At 39.6% G+C, this 23279-nt stretch overlaps 1 protein-coding gene across 2 annotated transcripts in view; it reads left to right on the top strand.

Moving 5' to 3' along the window:
- The window catches only part of LOC124869609, a 36245-nt gene extending 15304 nt beyond the window's left edge, over positions 1 to 20941 (top strand). For both annotated transcript variants that reach the window (XM_047367558.1, XM_047367559.1), the window contains 7 exons: positions 1915 to 2073; positions 3739 to 3816; positions 3946 to 4102; positions 5317 to 5361; positions 5654 to 6106; positions 11608 to 13145; positions 19609 to 20941. In XM_047367558.1, the coding sequence (XP_047223514.1) occupies positions 1915 to 2073; positions 3739 to 3816; positions 3946 to 4102; positions 5317 to 5361; positions 5654 to 6106; positions 11608 to 13145; positions 19609 to 19650 (2472 nt within the window). In that variant the 3' untranslated portion in view covers positions 19651 to 20941. The remainder of the gene's footprint in view (positions 1 to 1914; positions 2074 to 3738; positions 3817 to 3945; positions 4103 to 5316; positions 5362 to 5653; positions 6107 to 11607; positions 13146 to 19608) is intronic.
- The last annotated feature ends 2338 nt before the right edge of the window (positions 20942 to 23279 follow it).

The raw sequence follows: 23279 nt of genomic DNA, 5'->3' as shown, positions 1-23279 counted from the left end.
TTCTCTTTTTATTCAGTGCAAGTAAAATCAAAATGTAATTATAAAATGAATAACTGCACAGTCATAATCAATAAATTAGAATTTGCTTTCTGATGAGACATGTACCTTTTTTTAAAATAATCTTTAAGCAGGAATTAAACATACTTTTCATTAAGCCCACATTTCGATATTTAACCTATTATTTTATTTGTCTGATGTAATATTTTAATCTTAAATGGCATGTTTTCATTAGCTGGAAGCAGAAAACATTAGTCTGTGTAGAATTAACCTACATAAAGTTTAACTTAGTGAACTGAGTCACTGGAAAGAATTTGGGAAAAATTCAGAAGTGTCAATGCATGGAGCTCGAAGCTTAATGTTTGGTGGGGCTGCCTTCACAATATTGCTATTTCACACTCAGGTTCAACTGGTTAGCTTGTGGATAGTTGACCAATGCAGACCCAAACACAGTGAGCACCAGGAAGAACCAGGGGCTTTTTCTATTGTTGTCAGAACCTATGACCAAAATGAACTACTTCCTGGCGCCTCCGTTTGAGACCCTCAGGTTGGAGAGGCTGTCATGATCCAAGGGTGTTTGTGTTTAGCTTTAATTTGTGTTTGTATTTAGATCATTGTTGGGTTGTTTATTGTTATTTAGGTCTTACTGTACTCAGTTCATTTTGTGTTAGGGTTTCCTCTTATTTTTGTGTTCTGTTGCAATTTTGTTTGTACTTATGTTATTAGAACATGAGCCAAAATATGTTTTAAGGAGCAAAAACAACAACTGAGTTCTTTTTGGCAAGAACATTTTATCCTTCTTAACAACTCAAGTGCAGAACTCTTGGGAAGTCCTCATAAGTCCCTTATAAGGGCAGCCTACATTTATAATAGTTGTTAGCCACCACACAAAAAGGTTCTGCCCATATTGTGCATCAACAACAAGCTGCAAGAACTTCCAAGAGCAGAATGATATAATTTTGTTCTGGCAGCCCTGGGATAGAGAACAAATGTTCCTGTTCTTGCAGAGTATGCATAGGCCTTTATGCTTTTCTCCTTATGATTTGTAGATAGTTTTGCCCAGGCCTTTCTCCGTTAACCCAGTAATGCTCAGTGTATTTTTTGTGTGTTTTTTTGATCAACCTTCTGAGACTCGTACATTATCAGTGTGAATTTTGTTTCCTAAATAATCTGATGTTTATAATCAAACAAATGCAGTTCACGGATTATCCATCAGGGACCAGCAATTCATGCACCAAATGACCTTAAATTGAGACATTCACAACAACTGCTCTCAATTAGTCTTTCCATCCACTATTGTGTGGTTTATCTTAGCCACAAAACAGGACAGGCCCAGACTGCAAAGAAAAATCAGGTCTGCAGAGAGGATCATCAGGTCCAACATTCCCTCCATCTAGGATTTGTACAGGTCTACGATCAGGAAAAGGGTTGCCAACATCTCTGCAGACCCTACACATCCTGGACAAAAACAGTTTAGACTTTTACCCTCAAGTTGGCGTTACAGAACACTATTTTCAAAAACAAGCAGCCACAGAGAGTTTCTTCCCCCAGGCTGATTTAGAATATACATTAATAAAAATAACCTTATAACAAAGGCAAATCATAAACAATACACAAACCTTTTATATCTGAGAGGACTGGCTATTTTATAAAATGTGCCTCATTTCTTTACATTTGCAAACATGAAAAAGGCAATCAAATGTGGTATAATGAGGAACAAGGGAATAGGGTTATCTGCTCCCAGATATTTACTGCTCATAAGCTCCTAACAGAACTTTATCTTCAACATGTTAAACTTTAATTCATTATATGTATATATCACCACCAATATATGTATGTACTATATTTCTATAGTGTTTTGAAAATACCTAAACTGTGGTCATTTACTAGACACTCTTCACCCTTTTCTTGTTGTAGGAAGAGCACACCCTGTATTCTTTGTCAGGAGGAGTAGTGACACCTGACAGCCAGCTTGAGGAATCTACATCTCCTGCAGACACCACTGAAGATGATCCCCTTCCTATGAAGCCATGGGGAAGGAGCCAATCACTGCCTGCATATGCTGACCTAATCATGGTAAACCGCAATTATCACAGGAACCTCACAGGTTTTAATATATTTTGAAATTCAACGTTTCTTAGAAAGATTGTTTTAGAGTGAAACAGTTCAAAAGTAACAACTCTGGTGGCAAGACTTTAAAGTGAATGATGGTCAGTGTTTATGTTGTAAAATCTTTTTAACACATGATGTGCTGATTGAGACAATGCTGTGCAACAGTTCTTTTTTATTTATGGCACTAAAAACCTGTATTCCTATTGGTTCAAACACCAAATTGGCAGAGAGAGAAGGCAGGAAGACACACAGCAAAGGTTGGAATTGAACCTCAGACATTTGTGACTAAACACTTCTATTTTGCATTCAGAGAATAGCACAGTACTTTTCATACAGTAATATGGTTGACTTTCATTTAAATAAGAGCTGCACAAACTTGGAGACTAACACATTAAATTGCAGAGATGCTGTCCCCATTCTCTAAAACCCTTTGTCTTTTCTGGTGACGCCAATTGTATGGCCTAACTTCTGTCTGTCTGCACCAGGGCAGCTGTGGCTACAATGTAGTCTACCACTGTCAGTGTGTGAATGAGTGGATGACTGACTGTAGTGTAAAGCACTTTGGGGTCGTCAGACTAGATGAAGTGCTATACAAGTCCAGGCCATTTACCATTATTGAAGATGTGTTTGAAGGTATCTGCATATCCGCATGTATCACTGGCTTTTATCGCCCAATCTTGCATTTCCCATGCATGCTTCTCAGAGTACCTCTGTGTTTACAGCATAGCGCAGCTGATTTAGAGTGTTCCCAATGTAAATTAGGACTGGAGCAAATGCCGGTGAAATGTGTGGTGCAATGGAGCGCTAGCAGTGTAACTCCAGGGTCAGTCTGGGTCAGTAGGCTACACAATCATGAGGAAGACTGTTAACCGAACAAATGACCAGAAGACAGTCATCGACACCCTCCACAAAGAGGGTAAGCCACAAAAGATCATTGCTAAAGTAGCTGGTTGTTCACAGAGTTCGGTATCCAACCATATTCATAGGTTGAGTGGAAGGAAAAAGTGTGGTAGGAAAAGGTGCACCAGCAACAGGGATAACAGCAGCCTTGGGAGTATTGTCAAAATCCATTCAAGAGTTTGGGGAGCATCCAGGGTATGGACTGAGGCTGGAGTCAGCATATCAAAAGCCACTACACACATACGAATCCTACACATTGGCTACAAATGTCACATTCCTCCTGAAACAGTGACATCAGAAGCATCTTACCTGGGCTAATGACAAAAAAACTGGACTGCTGTTCAGTGATGCAAAGTCCTCTATGTTTTCTGAAGTTGTCATCCAGATATAGAAATTGTCAGTTTACAAGAAACTGTGAGTGCAAGTGCTGTTTGGGCTCCAAATGTGAAGAAAGATACCACTCTATCAATACCATGTGAATAATTATTTTTGGGAATGTGAAATTACAATAAATTATTTTTTACTTGGTACAAAAAATCCTGCTGGTCAGATGAATGACTTGTGAGGCAAATGGTGAATTTAAGAATTTTATAGTGTAGTATACTGCACTGTGCATAAAAAAGTAGTTCACATTAGTTTACTTTTTCCATTTTATGTAACTTGGCTTACTTGTGTCTTACATTTTCTTAATTGCCTTCTGTTTTCTATGTGTTTTGTTGATTCAACCAGGGGGCTGGCGATTTATCTTTCTGTAATAATTTAGCAGGTACAAGAGAGGACGATGAAAGTGGGAGCAGCTCTACAAAGGTGTGATGCTTATTTCAAAGTACTCAGCATTAATTTTAAGTTCAGCAAAACAATTATGGCTTGCAATACACTTAAATGTTTGTAACATTTACAGATGGACAGATCATGTTTTGTGACATGTGTCAACAGGAAATAGATAGATCAGACATTGAAGAAGATCCAGAGAATGGCAAGATCCACAATGAAATGGATAATGAGAGAGAGGAAGCTTCTACTCTTAACCCAGCCCCTCTGAGTCAGCTGGACTTCTACCAAGTGAATTTGTTTACTTACTGCCAGACCGACAGTATGTATCTACCACACAACTCAAATTAAACTTCCTGTATTTCTCCTACTGGCTACTATTTTTCTTGAGTTTACAAGAATATGACACAACACCTAACACAACAAGCACAAGGCAATGAATGTGAATTACTAGCATGCCTCAGTGTTATCTTGATAGTGTTTACATGTGAAATATAATCTGACAAACATTTTTACTTGGTACTCATGTGAAGCAATGCGCTGAAGCAATTTCTTCTAGGGTGGAAAATCAAGTAGGAATATAAAGGTTCTAAAGAGAAGCATTGACATACAACACAAAAAGGGAATAAGACAGGTGAAAATAGGCAACTAAACTAACAGACCGAGAGGAACAAACCTGGGAAGACTAACCTGTAATGCATAGATTCCTCATGAGGTTTCCTAGGTGGATGGCAGTGCAGGATATCTAGCAGCTAATTTGGTGAGGAGACCAGAGTGAACCTACTCCACTATCTCTAGTGAGGTGAGTTCTGATCATGCGATTGACACTTTTAAAGCAATAGGCTACTCAACAAACCCAAAATTTACTTTGAAAATCATAAACAAAAGCTGAGGTAAAAACTGTGTACTAGGTAAATGAAACTGGTTTAATGGCTCTGTCAGGGATTTACCCAAACCAGCCAGAGAGACACTGACTGATTTCAAAAAAGATTCCTAATTTATTACAAAAAGTCAAAAAACGTACCCTAAAAGGATGAATTGGGCCCAAAACAGAAGTCAGCATTACAGGCTTTAATTGAGGTAGCAACATGAAGAAACTCGAGCTCAAAACTGACCTAACAAACAGGACCTGAGTGAAACTTAAATAGTGGCTGATCAGACAGGGCTAGGGATTAGGCTAAGGGCTATAGTGTGAATTGAGTTTAGGTTAGGTTTAGTGTTAGGCTTGTACCGTAGGGTTAGGGTGAGACTGTAGAAATTAATGAATGTCAATGCAAAGACCCAGTAAAGATTGAAAGGCATAGTGTGTGTATGTGGGGGGGGGGGATGTATGTGTGTGTTTGTGTGGCCTAATATTCTTACAGTAGGTAGCATAAATGTACAAATTTTAAACACAAGACTATATTGTACATATGAGTGGCAAATCGATGTTTCCAAAAATATAAGTTTGAATGCTAGATGCATATAGATTGTACTCAGTACCTAGTCAAATGTTTATGCCAAAACATTTCATCCTATTTCTTTCTTGCTTTGTAGATGATCTCTTCAATGAGGACCTGTTTCCTAAAACGGACTCATCTGGTAAGGAACTATTCTTTCTTAATCATCTAAATAAGATTGGCTTTCTCCTTGGGACCAACTGAGTTACAACACAACATTTTTAAGTTCACTCAATCTGCAAAAAGTAACAAATTCCATTTTGATTGACAGTTTATTTTGGTTATCAGAAGAAACATAGTTTTGTTCTTTTTCTTTTGGAAAGTCGCTCCTGATTCTGCTTTCAATCTTTAATGGGTTTAAAACCTAATGCCAAATGGATCAGATATGGTCAATTAACTGCTTAAACTATACACCTTTTGTATCTGTTTTTCAGATGGATTTGCTTCAGACCCTTTCAAAGGCAATGATCCTTTCGCAAAAGACATTTTTTATTCCAGCACTAATGAAGAAGTGGAAAATGTCTGTGATGAGGCAGACACCAGTTTGTCATGTGCTGAAAACAAAGCTTCAACAGGAACTCAGTGCTTTGAGTCTGAATTCCCAGATGAAGATAGTGACATAGAAATCAGCTACAGCAGAGAAGACTTAGATGCTATTGCCATTGTAGATGATTTCAGTGGATTTAAACCCATACAGAGCTCATCAGAAGAGCTAATGCCAGAGCCCATAGTTGACAGAAAGTGTCCGGGGCAGCATTCTGTGGAATCAGACCCAAGTGGGTATGAGTTGGATCTCTGTCTTGTCTCTTCATCCTCTAAAACAGAAGAACACCACCATGGATCTCTAGCTAAAGAGGACACCTCTGAGGGAACAGGAGGATCACAAGGTACAGTAATACTTAAATCAGGTCTTTTTATTTGTAATATGTTACTTTTCATCAGTCTTTCATCAGTGTAAACACTGAAGCTCATTTTTAATTAGTTACCAAATCTCTGTCATTGAGCTGTTTTAAAATTTACACAAATAAAGTCATCAAATTGGTTTTGAAAATGTATATGCTATACTTTTTCTGTTAAATTCTGATTTTCCATTGGAAAACGGAACTGTTCTGGAGTAGATTAGTATTGCAGAAATTGGTTTGGAGTTTAGATATTCACCTTAAAAAATCTTAGTTAAAACTGAAATGATATGTGCAGAGACTGACTTTGGTCAAGTTTGTCCCTGTTTAAAGCTGAAGTCAATATGTATCTATTGTAAATTATAGACCAGCTAGTATTCCCCAAACTGCATCTGTACAGTGGGGAAAATAAGTATTTGTCCTCCTGTTGATTATAATTTTGTAGTAGAGACAGAATGTCAACCAAATATCTAGAAAAATGCAGTAGATCAGGGGTGCCTGAGTCCAGTCTTCAATTGCTATTATCTTTCAATTTTGGGATGCATTCTTTCTTCACATCTGAATCAAATGAATGTCTTTCTACCAAAGCTGCGTGACTGATGATGAGGGAATATCCATGTAATTCTCATTTCGGGGGGTGACATGAATGATTTTTTTATTGTAGCTGATACTGATTAGCTTGTTTATATATATGTTTTAGGGATTGTAATGAAAAAATCCCAGACCTTCCATACATCTGACTGTGCTAGCAACTGTTGCAATTATGATTATTTGATTTTGAAGATTTATTACAAATTATATTTAAAAGTTATAATTCATATTGTATAATTCCCAACCAAAATCATTCACAACAAATAGATATTAGGCATACTATGGGATTGTGAGTATTGGGCTACTAGCACTTAATTACAATTAATTAATTTTCATTAATAAGTATTAGCTGATATTACACCAAATTTAACTGTATAATCAAACCATTAACCAAAAAGTGGTGATACAAGCACTAACCTCATTTGACAGAAAATGACTTTTATATTAAATAAACACAAACACCTTCTCTTTATCTACATTAGAATTTATTAAACAGAATAATTCCCTCTTACAAACAAATTATTCAAGCCCCACAAACGTTTCACCTGACAAGAAACTACTAAAGTGTTAAACTAATGCAATTAAGAGTCAAATACAAAAATCGATCCAATTTATAAAGACTGCACTCTGAGTTTTAAGGTATATCAAACCAGCAATGTATGGATGAAGGTGGGACTAATCGGAGCTCTGGGATGATTTGGAAAATAGAAAGCCACACTGAACACCTCCTAAGCATTTATTCCCGTAGGTGAGGGTGTCGGACCAGCAGCTGTTGGCTGCTAGCGGACAAGCAGCATAGCTCCTAGCCGCTGCTGGCTGATGCCTAACTGATTCAAACAAAGAGCAATAAAACACACGCAGGAAACCAGTGAAAAAGAGCAAAGGCAATACGGATGAGACAATGGGATGATCAGATCCAGCAACGCGGCTCAGATTGCGGACTTACTTCAAATAACTTCAATAATCCAACTTTAACAAGGTGCTTCCTTTTACACAGATGAACTTTCAAAACAAAGTACGATGGAGTGTTCCATTTGATGGCTGAGCATACAGTGTAAAACAAATTGAATTAACCTACTTCTAACATACTTTATCCTGCCCAGACTACGAGAAAAGTAACAAAAGAAACAAATTTACTTACGTTACTAGAGTAACGTCTTCTACCAGTCAGGAACGAAGGTGCGAGCGTGCAACAGAATTAATATATGTGTACTGAATTTCATAATTCAAGGTCAAAGCATGGCTCGGGGCAGATTCTTTTCAAAATCCAATTCCTCCTGTGGACGAGATAGGCTATGGCCAGCAAATATTTTACTGGATATCTTTTGGGGGCTGAACTAGGATCGATCATATTGAATTTGGTTCAGATCGAATGATATATGTCCAAAATAGAGCCAAACGTATGGCCACGGCGTGACGTTACACTTCGCCATGCTGCTACAGCCGTTCCCCCAAACGAAAACTCTGGTTCAAAAACAAAGAGAGACCAACTTGTTATCTGCCTTCTGACACAATTTCAAGAGGGTCAGAGAGGGACCTTACCAAGTGAAAACAGTGACTTTCTGTTCTCTGGGGGTGTGGTTTTGATGATGTCATTATTTGACCACATAGGATCGTTGGTCACCTGAGAGTGATCAATCATACCTACTCGTACTCGTACTCATCATCTTCCACTTTATCCAGGACCGGGTCGCGGGGGCAGCAGACTCAGCAGAGACACCCAGACGTCCCTCTCCCCAGACACCTCCTCCAGCTCCTCCGGGGGGAGCCCAAGGCGTTCCCAGGCCAGCCGAGAGACATAGTTCCTCCAGCATGTCCTGGGTCGTCCCCTGGGCCTCCTCCTGGTGGGACGTGCCTGGAACACCTCCCGAGGAAGGCGTCCAGGAGGCATTTGGTATAGATGCCCGAGCCACCTCAACTGGCTCCTCTCGATGTGGAGGAGCAGCGGTTCTACTCCGAGCCCCTCCTGGATGGCCGAGCTCCTCACCCTATCTCTAAGGGAGTGCCCGGCCACCCTACGGAGGAAGCTCATTTCCGCCGCTTGTATCCGGGATCTCGTTCTTTCGGTCATGACCCAAAGTTCATGACCATAGGTGAGGGTAGGAACGTAGACCGACCGGAAAATCGAGAGCTTCGCTTTTCGGCTCAGCTCTCTCTTCACCACAACGGACCGGCACAGTGCCCCCATTACTGTGGCAGCCGCACCGATCCGTCTGTCGATCTCCCGCTCCATTCTTCCCTCACTCGTGAACAAGACCCCAAGATACTTGAACTCCTCCACTTGAGGCAGGAACTCCCCTCCAACCTGAAGAGGACAAGCCACCCTTTGCCGGTCAAGAACCATGGTCTCGGACTTGGAGGAGCTGATCTTCATCCCAGCCGCTTCACACTCGGCTGCAAACCGCCCCAGTGCATGCTGTAGGTCTTGGCTAGAGGGGGCCACCAGGACCACGTCATCTGCAAAAAGAAGAGACGAAATCCTCTGGTCCCCAAACCAGATCCCCTCCGTCCCTTGGCTGCGCCTAGAAATCCTGTCCATAAAAGTTATGAACAGGACCGGTGACAAAGGGCAGCCCTGCCGGAGTCCAACATGCACCAGGAACAGGTCCGACTTAGTGCCGGCAATGCGAACCAAACTCCTGCTTCACTTGTACAGAGATCAGATGGCCCCTAGTAAAGGGCCCCTGATTCCATACTCCATACTCCTCAATCATACCTAGATTGGTGTTATTCAGCCTTTCTATGTAAAAATCATAGCATTTCAATTTTTTTTTGCAAGAAGGTAAAATTTAATGCCTGGCCCAGCCCCTTAAACATGCTCACAAACTCACAATTTTGATCACTTTTAATCCCCGAATCCTTAAGTGCTGGGGAATGCTGACCAAATTTGAAGTCAAATCCCTTTGCTAAGCCTGACATCAATGAAACATCAAAAATACCCAAAAAAGACCTTTTGAACCTAATGGCTGACTTCCTGTTTGTTTAAAGAACAGAGTTTAGGATCATTCTTTAAATACCACTGCTGCTCATTAGCATGCATCAGTAAAATGATGGATTAACATAATATTGTCTGTAAACATAAAGATATCACAAAATGTGAATTTTTGTGCAAAATTCCTACAAATTGCCTATGTTGTCTTAAATAGCAGAAAATTCTACAAATGACAACACATATCAATATGTGTTGCCATAAAAAATCAGCTCAATCTTCCTGGTTTTGTGGCTCATTCACCCAGACAGCTTTTACATCTTCATAATTGCTCCCAGTGTGTCTCTGAAATAAAATCCTTGTGACATCCTGGCCACCTCATTGCTTACGCTTTAAGCAGAAAGCTATTAAGCTATATTAGGAACAGCTTAGCTTTCCTCCTCACATTGTGCTGGCCCGTGCTGACCTTGGACATAATTTTGTTACTTTTGTTTCCCCGTCATAGATTTGTTAATTTTTCTTTAAAACCAGTGCACTAAATGTTTAGCTAGTGTCAAAATTGTATTCTTCAGTCAAAAATACACAAAATATTGAAAGGGGTTCTTAGGTGTGGATGAGGCCTTTAATGTGCAAGGCACGATCCAAAAAAATAATTTTTATTTCTTTACCTTTTTACTTCTCAAAAGTATTGAATGAAAAAATATTTCAATTTAAACCTGATATCATAGACTAGAATATCAGATTATTCCACAGTGAACTGAACCCACCAGCAGGTGCAGATGCTGGAGAGAGAAATATTGCCTGAATTTTAATTAAAACCTGAATTTTAGTTAAAATCAAAATGCATCAGAACTTTCAACATTTTTACACACACAATGCTTATATAAACATGCTAAATTAAAGAAGTCAAACTACTGAAAGTAAGTAGTAAGTTCTAAAAAGATTTAAATATCAGGTCTCACATGGTTCAGTGGTAGAGCAGGCACACAATATGCTGAGGCTCAGTGCAGCTGTCCTGGGTTCGATTTACAGGCCATGGCCATTTGCTGCATGTCTTCCTCTTCAAATAAAGGCTAGTTCCACTAGTGCAAAAAAAAAAAGATTAAAATATCAATATGTAAATATGTTTCCATGCATAACACATTGAATAAAAAGTACAAATAATATAAACGAAAAATCATTAACAAGCAAGCCTGTGAGGTATCTGAATTTCATCATGCTCAATTTGGCAAATGTAGAGAAATAGTTCAGGTCTTCCTCTATGGTGTGAAAGAGCAGGGGTCAACTTGTATCACAGGGTGTTATGGCCACCCACTGTTAAGGTGTGTTAAACTATTTTTTGTCCAAGAAAAGGACTGCGACCCACTAAAAACTGGTCCAAAACCCACTTTTTAGGTCCCCATCCACCACCCCTACTGCCTGCAGTTTGATAACAAGCTCCTCCCATGTAGTTCCCTTTCTCATGATCATTTTCACACCCTTAGGCAGAATCTTGCACGGAGCTCCAGACTGAGGGCAGTAAATAGGCGTGTCACATTTCTTCTTGTATTTCTGAAAGGGAAATGTATAACAACCTACTTGGCTGAACCATTTTTGATTTTGATGCTAATTTAATCAAAGGAGCATGTACAGCAGTTTAGATAGCATTTTATATACTGAGATTAACAGTGCTTTCACACCAAACCTTAGGAACACTTTGTACAGTGCCAGGGTTTCTGGAGCAGATTATGCCAATGTGAACCCAGAGAGTCAGTCGGTCATGAATTAATAGGCATCAAGACTGCTAAACTCACAAACATTCCATTTTTGGATTTTTTTGATAGTTTGGTTGACAAAACTGTGCTTAATGTCAGCTCAGAAAGTAAACTCACATGACTTCTTCTTTCCTTTTAGGTTTTATAAAAATCTTGTTTTGATTTATAAATTTAGATTACAATGTCCATTGTAATTTTGTCTCTTTCTCTGCTAGTTCCAAGCTGTGTTTCAGCTCAGGCTATTCATCATCATCACAGTGACCATTTGATGTTGGAGCCACATTGGATAAGTGACATACAACAAACTGTTCCTCATGATTTACCTTCCAGGAAGGTAACAGAAGTGATAAGAAACACTGCAGAGGAACCCAGAAATGCTGAGTCCCCCAACAATTCACTAAACTCTCAGAACCAACTTGTTATTAAATCAGACTGTCATCAAAACAATTTAGATTTAAGTTATAGCTCAGCCAGTCCTGCTTGTTTTGACCCTTATGGGTTTAAACTCAGTCCAGAGAACTCTAGCCACACACTAGTAGACCCTGATGAAGCTGAGCTGAGCCCAGAACATGCAGAAAACGTTATTATCTTTGATGGTGAACTCTCATCTTCTCCACCATATGATCTACACTTTGTTCCCTATGGGTTTGAAATCACTGCCTGTCAAATAGTGCGTGACTCTGACCCTTATGGCTTTAAACTCAGTCCTGATGAAGAGAACCAGGTAGTTTTAGACCTTTGTGGTCATGATAACCTAGACCCAATGGTTCCTAGCACCAATGAAAACAATGAGGAATTAGAGAACTTTAACTATGCTTACCAGGAAGTACTAAAAACTCATATATTTGAAAACCAAGAGGTTCTTGAAGAGTGTGACTACAACTTTCAAAAAGTCTTGGATTCTAGAAGTTTTGGAAACCAAGAAGTGTTGGAGCCACCCAGCCCTTTCAAAAAAGAGCTGGTTGTCTGTGAAAAAAAGGAACTCGTTGATTTCAGCTCTCATGAAAATCAAGAGGTGGTGGAGACCTTTCCCAGCATTAACAAGGAGTATTTACTTGAACCTTGTAGCTATAATAACCAAGAGGTGCTGGAAACTAATACCCATGGCAATCAGGAACTGCGAGAATTTTCATATCCTGAAAACCAGGAGATTTTGGATTTAGATTTTAGCCACGAAAATCAAGAGCTTCTGTGTTTTTACAACACAGAAAACCACACAGTACTTGTCTCAGACTGCCATCATGACAAGGAACTCCAGGATCTCAGCCTCACTGAAAATCAGGAATTGCTAGATTTACATAGCCATGACAACCAAGAGACACTAGACATGTTTAGTCATAAAAATGTAGGTGATGTAAAACAAAATCAAGACATTGTAGAAACAGAACTCGGTTTCTCAAATAACAGTTCAGACAGTGATCTAGCATCAAATAATGTAGAAAAACTGGAATTTGGCAGCACGAATGTATGTTCTGCCAGCACCATAAATAGTGCAACAGCTGATGCATTTAACAAGACCATCAGCAGCATGTCAACCAAACAGGACTCAAGTATATCCGAATCGGCCAACAGTCAGATGTTTTTTGGAGCTGATCTGGGATCGGTGTTTGGTGCTGGAGGATACATTGGTTGTCCTGATGTAGCCGATGACTTGGAGCCTCTGAACAGATGCCAAGAAAATCCACCACCAAAATCAGCACCAGATCCAATACAACCAGTAAGACCTATTAGGCCTCCGAGACCATCTCTCAAGGTAAGTTTGAAATCTTGAAGTTGTTCTGAATTATTTAACTGGCCTTTCTTTACAGAAGCTGTTTCCTGCCATCAAAGATTTTCACCTTGTTACCTTAAAATCACCAGAAAACTATGTCCATATATTGGGATTATAAATGTCATAATAATGAGATAATTGCCCAGAGGGAAAATTTTGTTTTAATTTAACATTATGTGATTCAGGTTAGAAAATCTGTGTTTTTGTGTCTTCTATAAAAGTTATTCCCTCAGTATTTATGTGTTTTGGGTCAGTTGATCCTTTTCTGTGGTGCTACAAAGCAGTGTGTGGCTTCACAGGATATTACATTTACAAACTACTCATAAACTACACAATACTAAGTTGGAATAGCTTGATCTCTCATTCCTACCTGCAAACAGGATAGAATAGAATAGTCAATTTGTCTCAAATGAGAAAATGTTCTTCTTATTAAATGAACCCATGATATTGTCTATTTACATAAGCTTAATAGTTCACAAAATATTAAAATAAATCCTAAAAAACATCATGGAACATGTGAGTATTTCACTTTAACAAGAGACCACAGAAAAACAGAATTAACATCAACAACATCCTCTGCAACTCTAAGCTTCAGTACACGATGAACAAAGGTCATCTTGTTTCAGATAAGTGTGATAATAAACAGCAGGTTGTTGCTTGTAAACTGTTTTTTTAATCTATTTACCGTATTTTCCGCACTATAAGGCGCACCTTCAATGAATGGCCTATTTTAGAACTTTTTTCATATATAGGGCGCACCGGATTATAAGGCGCATAGAATAGAAGCTACTGCAGTCAAACGTTTGACTGGGGTTGCGTTATGCATCCACTAGATGGAGCTGTGCTAAAGAGAATGTCAACAAAACAGTCAGATAAGTCAGTCAGTCAAACTTTATTAATACACTACAAACCAGCGTTCTGATAACTCCATTCACTCTCATGGTAAGGTCTCCTCTACATAGAATTCTATTGAATAGAGCCAACCGCACGTTAGGAATGCATTGGAGTCTATGAAGTTGAAGTTGAAATCAAACGTTAGTTAAAACGTGAAAGGGAACTTTTCCCTGATTCAGTAAACACGTAAAAGAAACAGTTTGATGCACTAAATCAAACGTTAGTACTATTAACCTTTCCTGTTTCTGTCCCCTGACCGTAGTCTGATGACACAGGGGAGACGCTTTCTCCAGGGCCGAAGTTACTAGTTTCCTCGGGGTTAACTCCCTCACTCATACGTTGCTGAGTTGAACATGAAGAAACAGCATCAAAACACTGAGTTGTTAACGAGATTCGGGGTTCTTTTTAATGACTTTGCAGAACGTAAAACACAGGGCTTACAGACTCATACACCGTTGCTCCGGTCGCCGTCTCTACCCACCCCACACACACAATAATACCGACGTCACTCCTTCACTCTTGATTCTCAGCTACGGCAGCACACAGCGCCACCTCTGTCCGGAGGAGTAATGTCAACATCTTCCATACACACACACGAAACATACACCCCACACACTGAGCTTCTAATCACATATAGTTCAGGCAATTCCTGCAACAGTACATTCAAACGTTATACACACACAAGTGGTGTTGGACTAGGAGTAAGCACAGTACAGGTGTTTACCGCTATTACTTCGGCGACGCCCCTGACTACGGTAGCCGTAATGCTGTAAGCGGTGCGGCTTTGTAGTTTACTAGTCGTACAACCAGTATGGATCAACCAATTAACCAATTGATCCATATATAAGGCGCTCCGGATTACAAGGCGCACTGTCATTTGTTGAAAAAATTTAAGGTTTTTAAGTGCGCCTTATAGTGCGGAAAATACGGTATATTTAATAACTCATTGGGAATGTTTTAGTTATTTTTAAACTATTTAGTTTAGCTATTTAATTATTTATCGCCCTGTTTCAAACCTCTAATTATATCTAGCACAGTGGTTATCAAACTTTTCCTGCCGAGACCCCCTCTAGAGAAAAAAGTATTTCAAGGTCCCCCATCTCAACAAGACTCATAAAAATGAGTCAAATTTAATTTTAGTGAAAAAAGAGAGTAACTTTATTACTGATCAATATAGTATTCATTAGAATTTCCTATATTTATTTTCTTTTCTTTTGTCCCAAGAAGAAAATAAAATACTGTTTGCCATACCCTTCTAATTGCAGTTTTTCAAAATGAAGAAGTGATAAATTACGGTAATAACTTTACTGTCATAAAACAAAAATGAAGTGCTCCATCAGCCTTTACTAAATAAAAAAATCTCTCAATGTGTAATCATTTAGGAACTATAATAGTCAATGCAAAGAATTAATTTATAAACCTAAAAATTCTGCACTGATTGCTCATACCTAAATTTTTATTAAAATTATTAATATTAATGGTTGTAGTAGTACTATAGTTATATTTTTCATCAGTGTATTTCACTTTATTCAATACAAATCACTTATTACCAACACACAGAATCACAGTCTTTTGTGTAACATTATATCTGTCTTTAACTGTTTGCTCAAAACTGGTTTATTTTTAAAATGCGACTTCCTGTCTCTGGGATTGTATAAATAAATTTAAAGATTTCCAAAAACTGCATACTTTTGAGACAATGGTGATAATCTTATAAAAAATATGGGCCACGTTTTAAGTTTGTCCAGCAAAAAAGAAAAGAAATAATATATAATATTAGTTTCAGCCCTGTATTGTTAAGTCAACAATTGTGATCTAGTTTGTGAGCTTTTTTGTCTTAGGACTGTTGCATAATAAATAAAAACAATGATTGCTTTCAATTAAAGCTGTAAGCAGCTATGGATGGGCCTTACAGCTTAATGCCACTCAGGCTTGTGTCGTAACTGAAGGTTTCTGGCTCCTCCATGTCTCTAGCAAGCCCGTGGCTCAATTCCGCAAGTCGCTACTAGGTGATACCGTAAGCAAGTCTTGACATTACCTTCAGTCACACTTTGTTAAGCTCTGGTGAGGAGTCATGAAATTCTGCCAAATTCCAAAATTATTGGGCGATGCTACAGTGATCGCATCTATACACCATACCAAAACGTTGAAATGTTGAACAAATTAGTGTGAATCACTGTTTACCACTGTTCAATTCAATTCAGTTTTATTTATATAGCGCCAATTCACAACACATGTAATCTCATAGTATGGGAAGAAACTTGTGCCATCAGAAACTGAATTTGAATTTCTCAAACTGAATCTGTATTTGTGTAATTTGAAATTAAATGCATTGGTTTGAAATGAATTTCACTTAATTGAAACTGAATGTAATGGTTTGAAACTGAATTCATTTGCTCTGAAAATGTATTTTGTTGAATTAAAAATTCCGTTTCACTACTTTTACTTTCAGTTCTAAAATTCAATTTCATTTCTAAAATTTAGTTTTTTGTGTCACACATCCGAGTCCTTGAAGCCACAGATTAATCAAACACAGATTGACCGATTCACGGATGTCATTCACTATTGCTGCGTCCAAATTGAGGGGCTGCATTCTTTGAAGGACGCATTTGTTGGCCGATTACGTCATTGTGAGGCAATGAAGTCTACAGCTTCGCAGGCTCCTCCAAATAGGGCCGACAAATGCGTCCTTCTTTTCCCCAGATATTAAGGATGGGTCCGGTGTATCCTTCGTGGGCCACCCTATCCCATGATTCATTGCGGGTCAAAGTAGATTGCGCTAACGGAAGTAGCAAAGCCTGGAGGAGAGGGAAAAGCTGTGAACAAAATTGGAAAAATTGCGATTTCTGTGAAACAAAATGAACTTGTTTTTAGACTAGAATGTAGCTGTATAAACCTGAAATATCTGCTCGGTTTATCAAGATTTCGCTTAATTCCACACGTGCTCCGATGTGTTTGGAGACAACCCGCTTCTGCTGCCCTGACACCGGGCTCCCAGCTGGCTGACCTCGCCAGCGCACAGCTGACCTACGGGTTAAGGTGCGATGAACCCCGAGAGAACAGCTGACTCCCGGCACGTTGTTTTCAAGCTCCTGCTGGGTTTCCCCAATGGATGGAAGTTAAACACAGATATAATTCATTCAGATGATATGTAATATTGATGTTTGGTTCTTTTATTTTTATACTCGACTAATAAACTGATTTAAACATTGTTCCTAACGTTAATATGTTAGTGTTTAAATTGTTACATTTTTACAAATAGATTTTTATATTTTATTTTTATATATGAACACAAAACATTAACAATTTAAATGGCTGAATAATGAACAAGATTATAAAACAAGAAAATAAGTCATTAGGGCTCCCTTTGTTCAGCTTCACAGCTCTGTGCTTCACGCTATCACTGTTGCTAGGCAACATAAGTTACACTGAGCTAAAGGCAGCGGAAACGCAGACCGACCTAACACCGGCTGCACCATGCTAATCTGGCATGTTTAGCTAATAGCTATAGGTAGCATAAGTGTTGCTGTTTGACCATCATTTGTTTACATGACACTTCTTATAGATGCTCATTTGACTTGGTGATGGACATCTGCTAAGCTCATGTATGCTGCTGAGCTCCAGCTCAACATGCCGTAAAGGAAGTTTAACCTGATGTGAAACGTAAATCAATGAATCTGTGTTTGATTAATCTAAGGCTATCCTCAAAGACCCGGATGTGTGACACAAAAAACTGAATTTTAGAACTGAAAGTGAAAGTAGTCAAACTGAATTTTCAAAACAACGAAATACATTTTCAATGCAAATTAATTCAGTTTCAAACCATTAAATTCAGTTTCAAATCAATGGATTCAGTTTCAAATCAATGAATTCAGTTTCAAATCAATGAATTCAGTTTCAAACCATTACATTCAGTTTCTATTACTAGTTGCTAGTAGTTTTTCTATCTAAGGAAACCCAGCAGATTGCATCCAGTCAGTGACTTGCAGCATTCCCTCCTCCTGGATGAGCATGTAGAGACAGTGGACAGTCACTGGCGTTGACTTTGCAGCAATCCCTCATACTGAGCATGCATGTAGCGATAGTGGAGAGGAAAAACTCCCTTTTAACAGGAAGAAACCTCCAGCAGAACCAGGCTGTGTGAGCAGCCATCTGCCACGACCGACTGGGGGTTGAGAGAACAGACAGATAAAGAACACAGAAGCATTGATCCAGGAGTACTTTCTATAGGAAAGAAAAGTGAAACATTAATGGTTGTAGCTCCTTTAGGGGCTTCATCTAGGAGAGAAAGACGGCTTTCAAGTGTACGGTCTGAAAGAGAGCACATACAGTTAGTCACAGTAGACACTCAGTCAGTTGCCATTTCTAGGAGAGACAGGGTTAAACACTGAAAGACAGAGCCAAGTGTCTGTAGAAGGTGAGTGTTACGTTGTTGGTGGCAGCAGATCAGATCAGCTGATTCCCCCCCACCAGGAAGGTGGTGGGGGGGGGGGGTCCCTCAAGGAGGGGAAGCTCAATTTCAAGATGGCTGATTCGCTCATTTCGCTGTTAATCAATCATCATCAATCATCATGCAGAAGCTGAGCGTCTGGACCAGCTGAGGCCAGCCCACTGCCCCCATTAACCCCCAGAGACGCTGAGCGTCCGATGGGCGGGACAAAGCCCAGCATTTTTGCTTCGCTATTGAACTCACTGTTTAAAGCACTGTGAAGCTGCGGGAATGAGTGAGAGGAAAGCCGCGTCGTTACCAGTGATAAGAAGCTGATTCTGAACAAAAGTTGAGCACGTTGTAGCGCATATTTAGTCGTTGACATGTACACACAACAGTATATATTTGATCACTTATTTTTTTGACATTTTAGGGGAAGCTGAGCTTCCCTTGCAGTCTTAGAGCAATCGCCACTGCTTTTAATTCCCCATGCCTCAAGGGAAAACTGACCATACTAGTTGTGGTCTATATCAAGTGGAACTGCAAACGCAATGTGAATTCCTTGTTATTATAGCTCCACAGGCCCTTCTTTTACCTCTGTTCTGAGGTGCATCTGAGGGCAACTTGAGAGTAAACCTGCTCCCCTTCAGGTCAAACAGCATTGCACTTTACCTCTTTTGTAGTTTATAGAAGAAGGACAATTATTTAGAGGCACAGAAACAAGACAAAAACAGCAAAAACAATGTTATACTGTTTATGTAATAATACTATTTAGAACACGCAGTACAGTTCTGTCCTCAAGGAGCTAAAAGCGGCACACAGCACTTACATAAGCAGAAGGTACGATGCTACTGCTATCAGAACAATGACCAGGACGTTATATGAACACACAATAAATTCATATCTAAAATAAAACTTTTCTCTTTATGAGACACTCAAGCTAAAAATTACCATCCTGAAGGAGATGACTGAAAACATTTATCTGAGCTTATGCAACACATTTTGTGGCTATTCATTTAGTTGTTTTTGCAATCTATGCTTAGCATGGCCAAGTGGGGTTACTTATTGAGTTTTAAAAATGCTTAGTCTAATGACAAATATTCTCTTTTGTCTTTGTTTCAGAAAAAGGAGGAGGGAACATCCCAGGGTATTGACCTGAAGTGATCTCTGCCATGTCTGCACCATCTTCTAGCAAAGACAATAAAAACAAGTAAAAAACAGTGGGGGAAATAAAGGAAAATGAGTTCACAAATTGAAAAATTTAAATGTAAAAATGTAGGATGATATAGAAAAGAACAAGACGTTATTGTGGAGTTACATGTGCTGATACATGACAACAAATTACTTCTCATCCAAAAAATAAGTTGGTCAACTTTAGCCAAGTGGGAAGGAGATAAAAGTAAAATGTAAAAACAAATTAGAACCACTGTACCAGTTGTCTGTGAATACATTATTTTTGGATGTCAGAATCTGAAAATGAATGGCATTCTAGAGAGATGCTGGAGATACAAACATGTAAATAGATAAATTAAATCTGAACTTGTGGCTTGAAGAATTAGTTGTCAGTTAGTAGTTTAGGCTAAACAGCCATAGAGTGAGGTCAGGGTGTGGAGTGGCCTCCTCTGATCAGTCACTCCATAATGTGTAGTTTTAAATGTGATTCTCTCCCTGATCCAGGCTCAGTCGTTGCTTTGCATGAACGTTTGCTTTATTATATCCACAACTGCACAGCAGGGAAATCAAAGCTGAGTACCTCTGTACATGCTGCTCCAGGACAAGTGAAAACTACATCATAATTATAATGATAATTATAAATTATTTGGTGACAACAAAATCATCACTGATAACCTTATCAGTTTCAATTCATTTAAATCCACCATACTATTTACTAACACAAAAATAAGGTCAATTTAACAGTTGAGGTTTTAATAAAAACTATTATAAAGTATGATATTTTATTCACAGGAACATTTCCAAGTGAGAAAACAATACCAGAATCGGACAAAACAGCAAATGAGAATTCTCCAGCTGTTGGATGTCAGGGCTCAAAACAAAAACATTTCCATTGTCCTTTCTGTGGGTCCTGCGATGGTTAAAAAAGGTTTGGGGCTGGTGCCAGGGCCAAGAGGGTGACCCAACAAATACACAGGGAGAGATTTAAATCTGAGTTTAGATGGGGAGGACGGATAGCAAACAGTAGGGTTGAACATGTTTCCACTCCAAAACAGACAACAGGTAGAGATAAGGTACAAGGCTACGAGACAAAACCTTAGAGACATTTTAGGCATAAGGAATAGTTTTCTCCCAGAGTCATCATAGTTTTTCTACTGGTATTAGTAAATTCTTTTTTTTCCTCATTTATTGATCAGAAGGCTATGGATCAGAATCAGAATCAGAATCAGAAAAGCTTTATTGCCAAGTACGTTTTTGGACATACAAGGAATTTGTTTTGGCGTAGTCAGTGCAATACAATACAAATTAAACAGTATAAACATATCTACAATATAATATAAATATATGTGCACAGTTTTAAGTGAGTGAGAGTAAGTATAGAGCAGTATAAGATGCAAGAGCAATACAACAGTGCAGATGATCAGTGTGCAAGTATGGCAGTGCAAGTAAAGCAGGAGTCCAAGCTGAGCGTTAATGTAACGCATAGAGTTACAATTTACAGGTGTCCTGTCAGCAAAAAAAAAGGGGGGAAAGGGGGAGTGTCAGGGTGGTTTCCGGGCTTTGTTAACAAGGCTGGTGGCAGATGGGAAAAAACTGTTCTTGTGGCGTGAGGTTGTGGTCCGGATGGACCGCAGCCTCCTGCCAGAGGGGAGAGTTTCAAAGAGTCTGTGACCGGGGTGGGAGGGATCAGTCAGAATCTTCCCTGCCCGCTTCAGGGTCCTGGAGGTGTACAGTTCCTGGAGCGACAATAGACTGCAGCCAATCACCTTCTCAGCAGACCGAATGACACGCTGCAGCCTGCCCTTATCCTTGGCTGTAGCAGCGGCGTACCAGATGGTGATGGAGGAGGTGAGGATGGACTCAATGATGGCTGTGTAGAAGTGCACCATCATAGTCTTCGGCAGGTTGAATTTCTTCAGCTGCCACAGGAAGAGCATCCTCTGCTGGGCTTTCTTGATGAGGGAGCTGATGTTTGGCTCCCACTTGAGATCCTGGGAGATGATGGTTCCCAGGAAGCGGAAAGATTCCACAGTGTCAATTGTGGAGTCACAGAGGGTGATGGGGGCAGGTGGGGCTGGGTTCTGCCTGAAGTCCACAACCATCTCCACTGTCTTTAGAGCGTTGAGCTCAAGGTTGTTCTGGCTGCACCAGTCCAACAGATGGTCCACCTCCCATCTGTACGCGGACTCGTCACCATCAGAGATGAGTCCGATCAGGGTGGTGTCGTCCGCAAACTTCAGAAGCTTGACAGACTGGTGAATGGAGGTGCAGCTGTTGGTGTACAGGGAGAAGAGCAGAGGAGAGGGAACACAGCCTTGGGGGGAACCGGTGCTGAGAGGCAGGGTACAGCCTGGACTAGTCACGAGGCTCCAAACTCTTACATGTTTGGAATAAACAGACAAACATAATTATCTAACCAGTTGAAGGCATTTATCAACCATTACAGTTTCCTTCTGAGATGATCAGTTGATCCTTAAAAATGGCAAAAGTAATGTACCCCTTCCTGATTTGCAGAGCCCTGTGAATTTTAAACCCTTGGTCTTAATTTGTTTTAACTATTCAGAATGGATCATTACAATAAACGTGTCACGCATACTTTAGTATGTTGACAGGACAAAATCCCCTTAATTTCCTCATATGTCAAAACACTGGCATACATGGCACGATAGGAAATGGTGCCCTAGTCACTTATTGGAAAATCTCCCTACTGAAAGACATTATGACCAATGTACATTTCTATAGACTGTGAATGGATACTGGAGGTTTAAAAGTGTTGTTTAAGTGAAAGTTGTTCAAGTATACCACTTGAGTATAGTTGCCCCCTTTTTTCAAAAATATTCAAAATTGGTGTCAAATGTTTGTATCTACTTATTTTTCATTTGTACTGCTTATGGAGTTTGAACGAAAATTCAACATGGAAGACTCACCTTCACCGCCTCCGCTCCACCTGGTTATTCCTCCATAACGCTCCAATCAGAGACGGGTCCGCTCTTCTCCTCGTCCAATCATCTCCCAAGACATTATATTTACAGATCTTCTGTCAGAGTCTGGAGGCATTTTCCATCTGCTACTAACCCTCTACTACCACTAAGTGCCGCAGGGTGGAGAAGGTCGAGGGGTGACAGGTGTGGCTCATTGACATCTTCATCATGGAAGACACTGCTCGTTGTTGAGTTTCGACCCTCCTCCTCCCCTTTCTCCACCATCTGGCTCCCATATTCCTTACAAACGTCTTCAGGCCACTCCACCACCAGGATCCAATTCCAGGGGGGGAAGACGTACCTAATCCTAAAATGGCCTTTCTAGCTCACGTCATCCTCAGACTACACGCTTTCCTCCAGGGTCCGAGCGCCAAATTGATAATTTTCATTAATAAACCTGCTAATCATTATCTCGTTGTTTCTCCCGTTTTGAGTCTTTCCAGGTTGAATTAAGATATCAAAGCAGGATGCCTCTGTCTCTGCTGTTTCTGCTCAGGCGCATTATTTTGCAGATATTCAACATTTCAGGAATACAGGTCCTTCTCAAAATATTAGTATATTGTGATAAAGTTCATTATTTTCCATAATGTCATGATGAAAATTGAACATTCATATATTTTAGATTCATTGCACACTAAC

This window comes from Girardinichthys multiradiatus, chromosome 6, assembly GCF_021462225.1.
Source record: "Girardinichthys multiradiatus isolate DD_20200921_A chromosome 6, DD_fGirMul_XY1, whole genome shotgun sequence".
NCBI lineage: Eukaryota > Metazoa > Chordata > Actinopteri > Cyprinodontiformes > Goodeidae > Girardinichthys > Girardinichthys multiradiatus.
The sequence above is the reverse complement of the archived record's forward strand: the minus strand, read 5'-3'. Positions and strand labels throughout refer to the sequence as shown.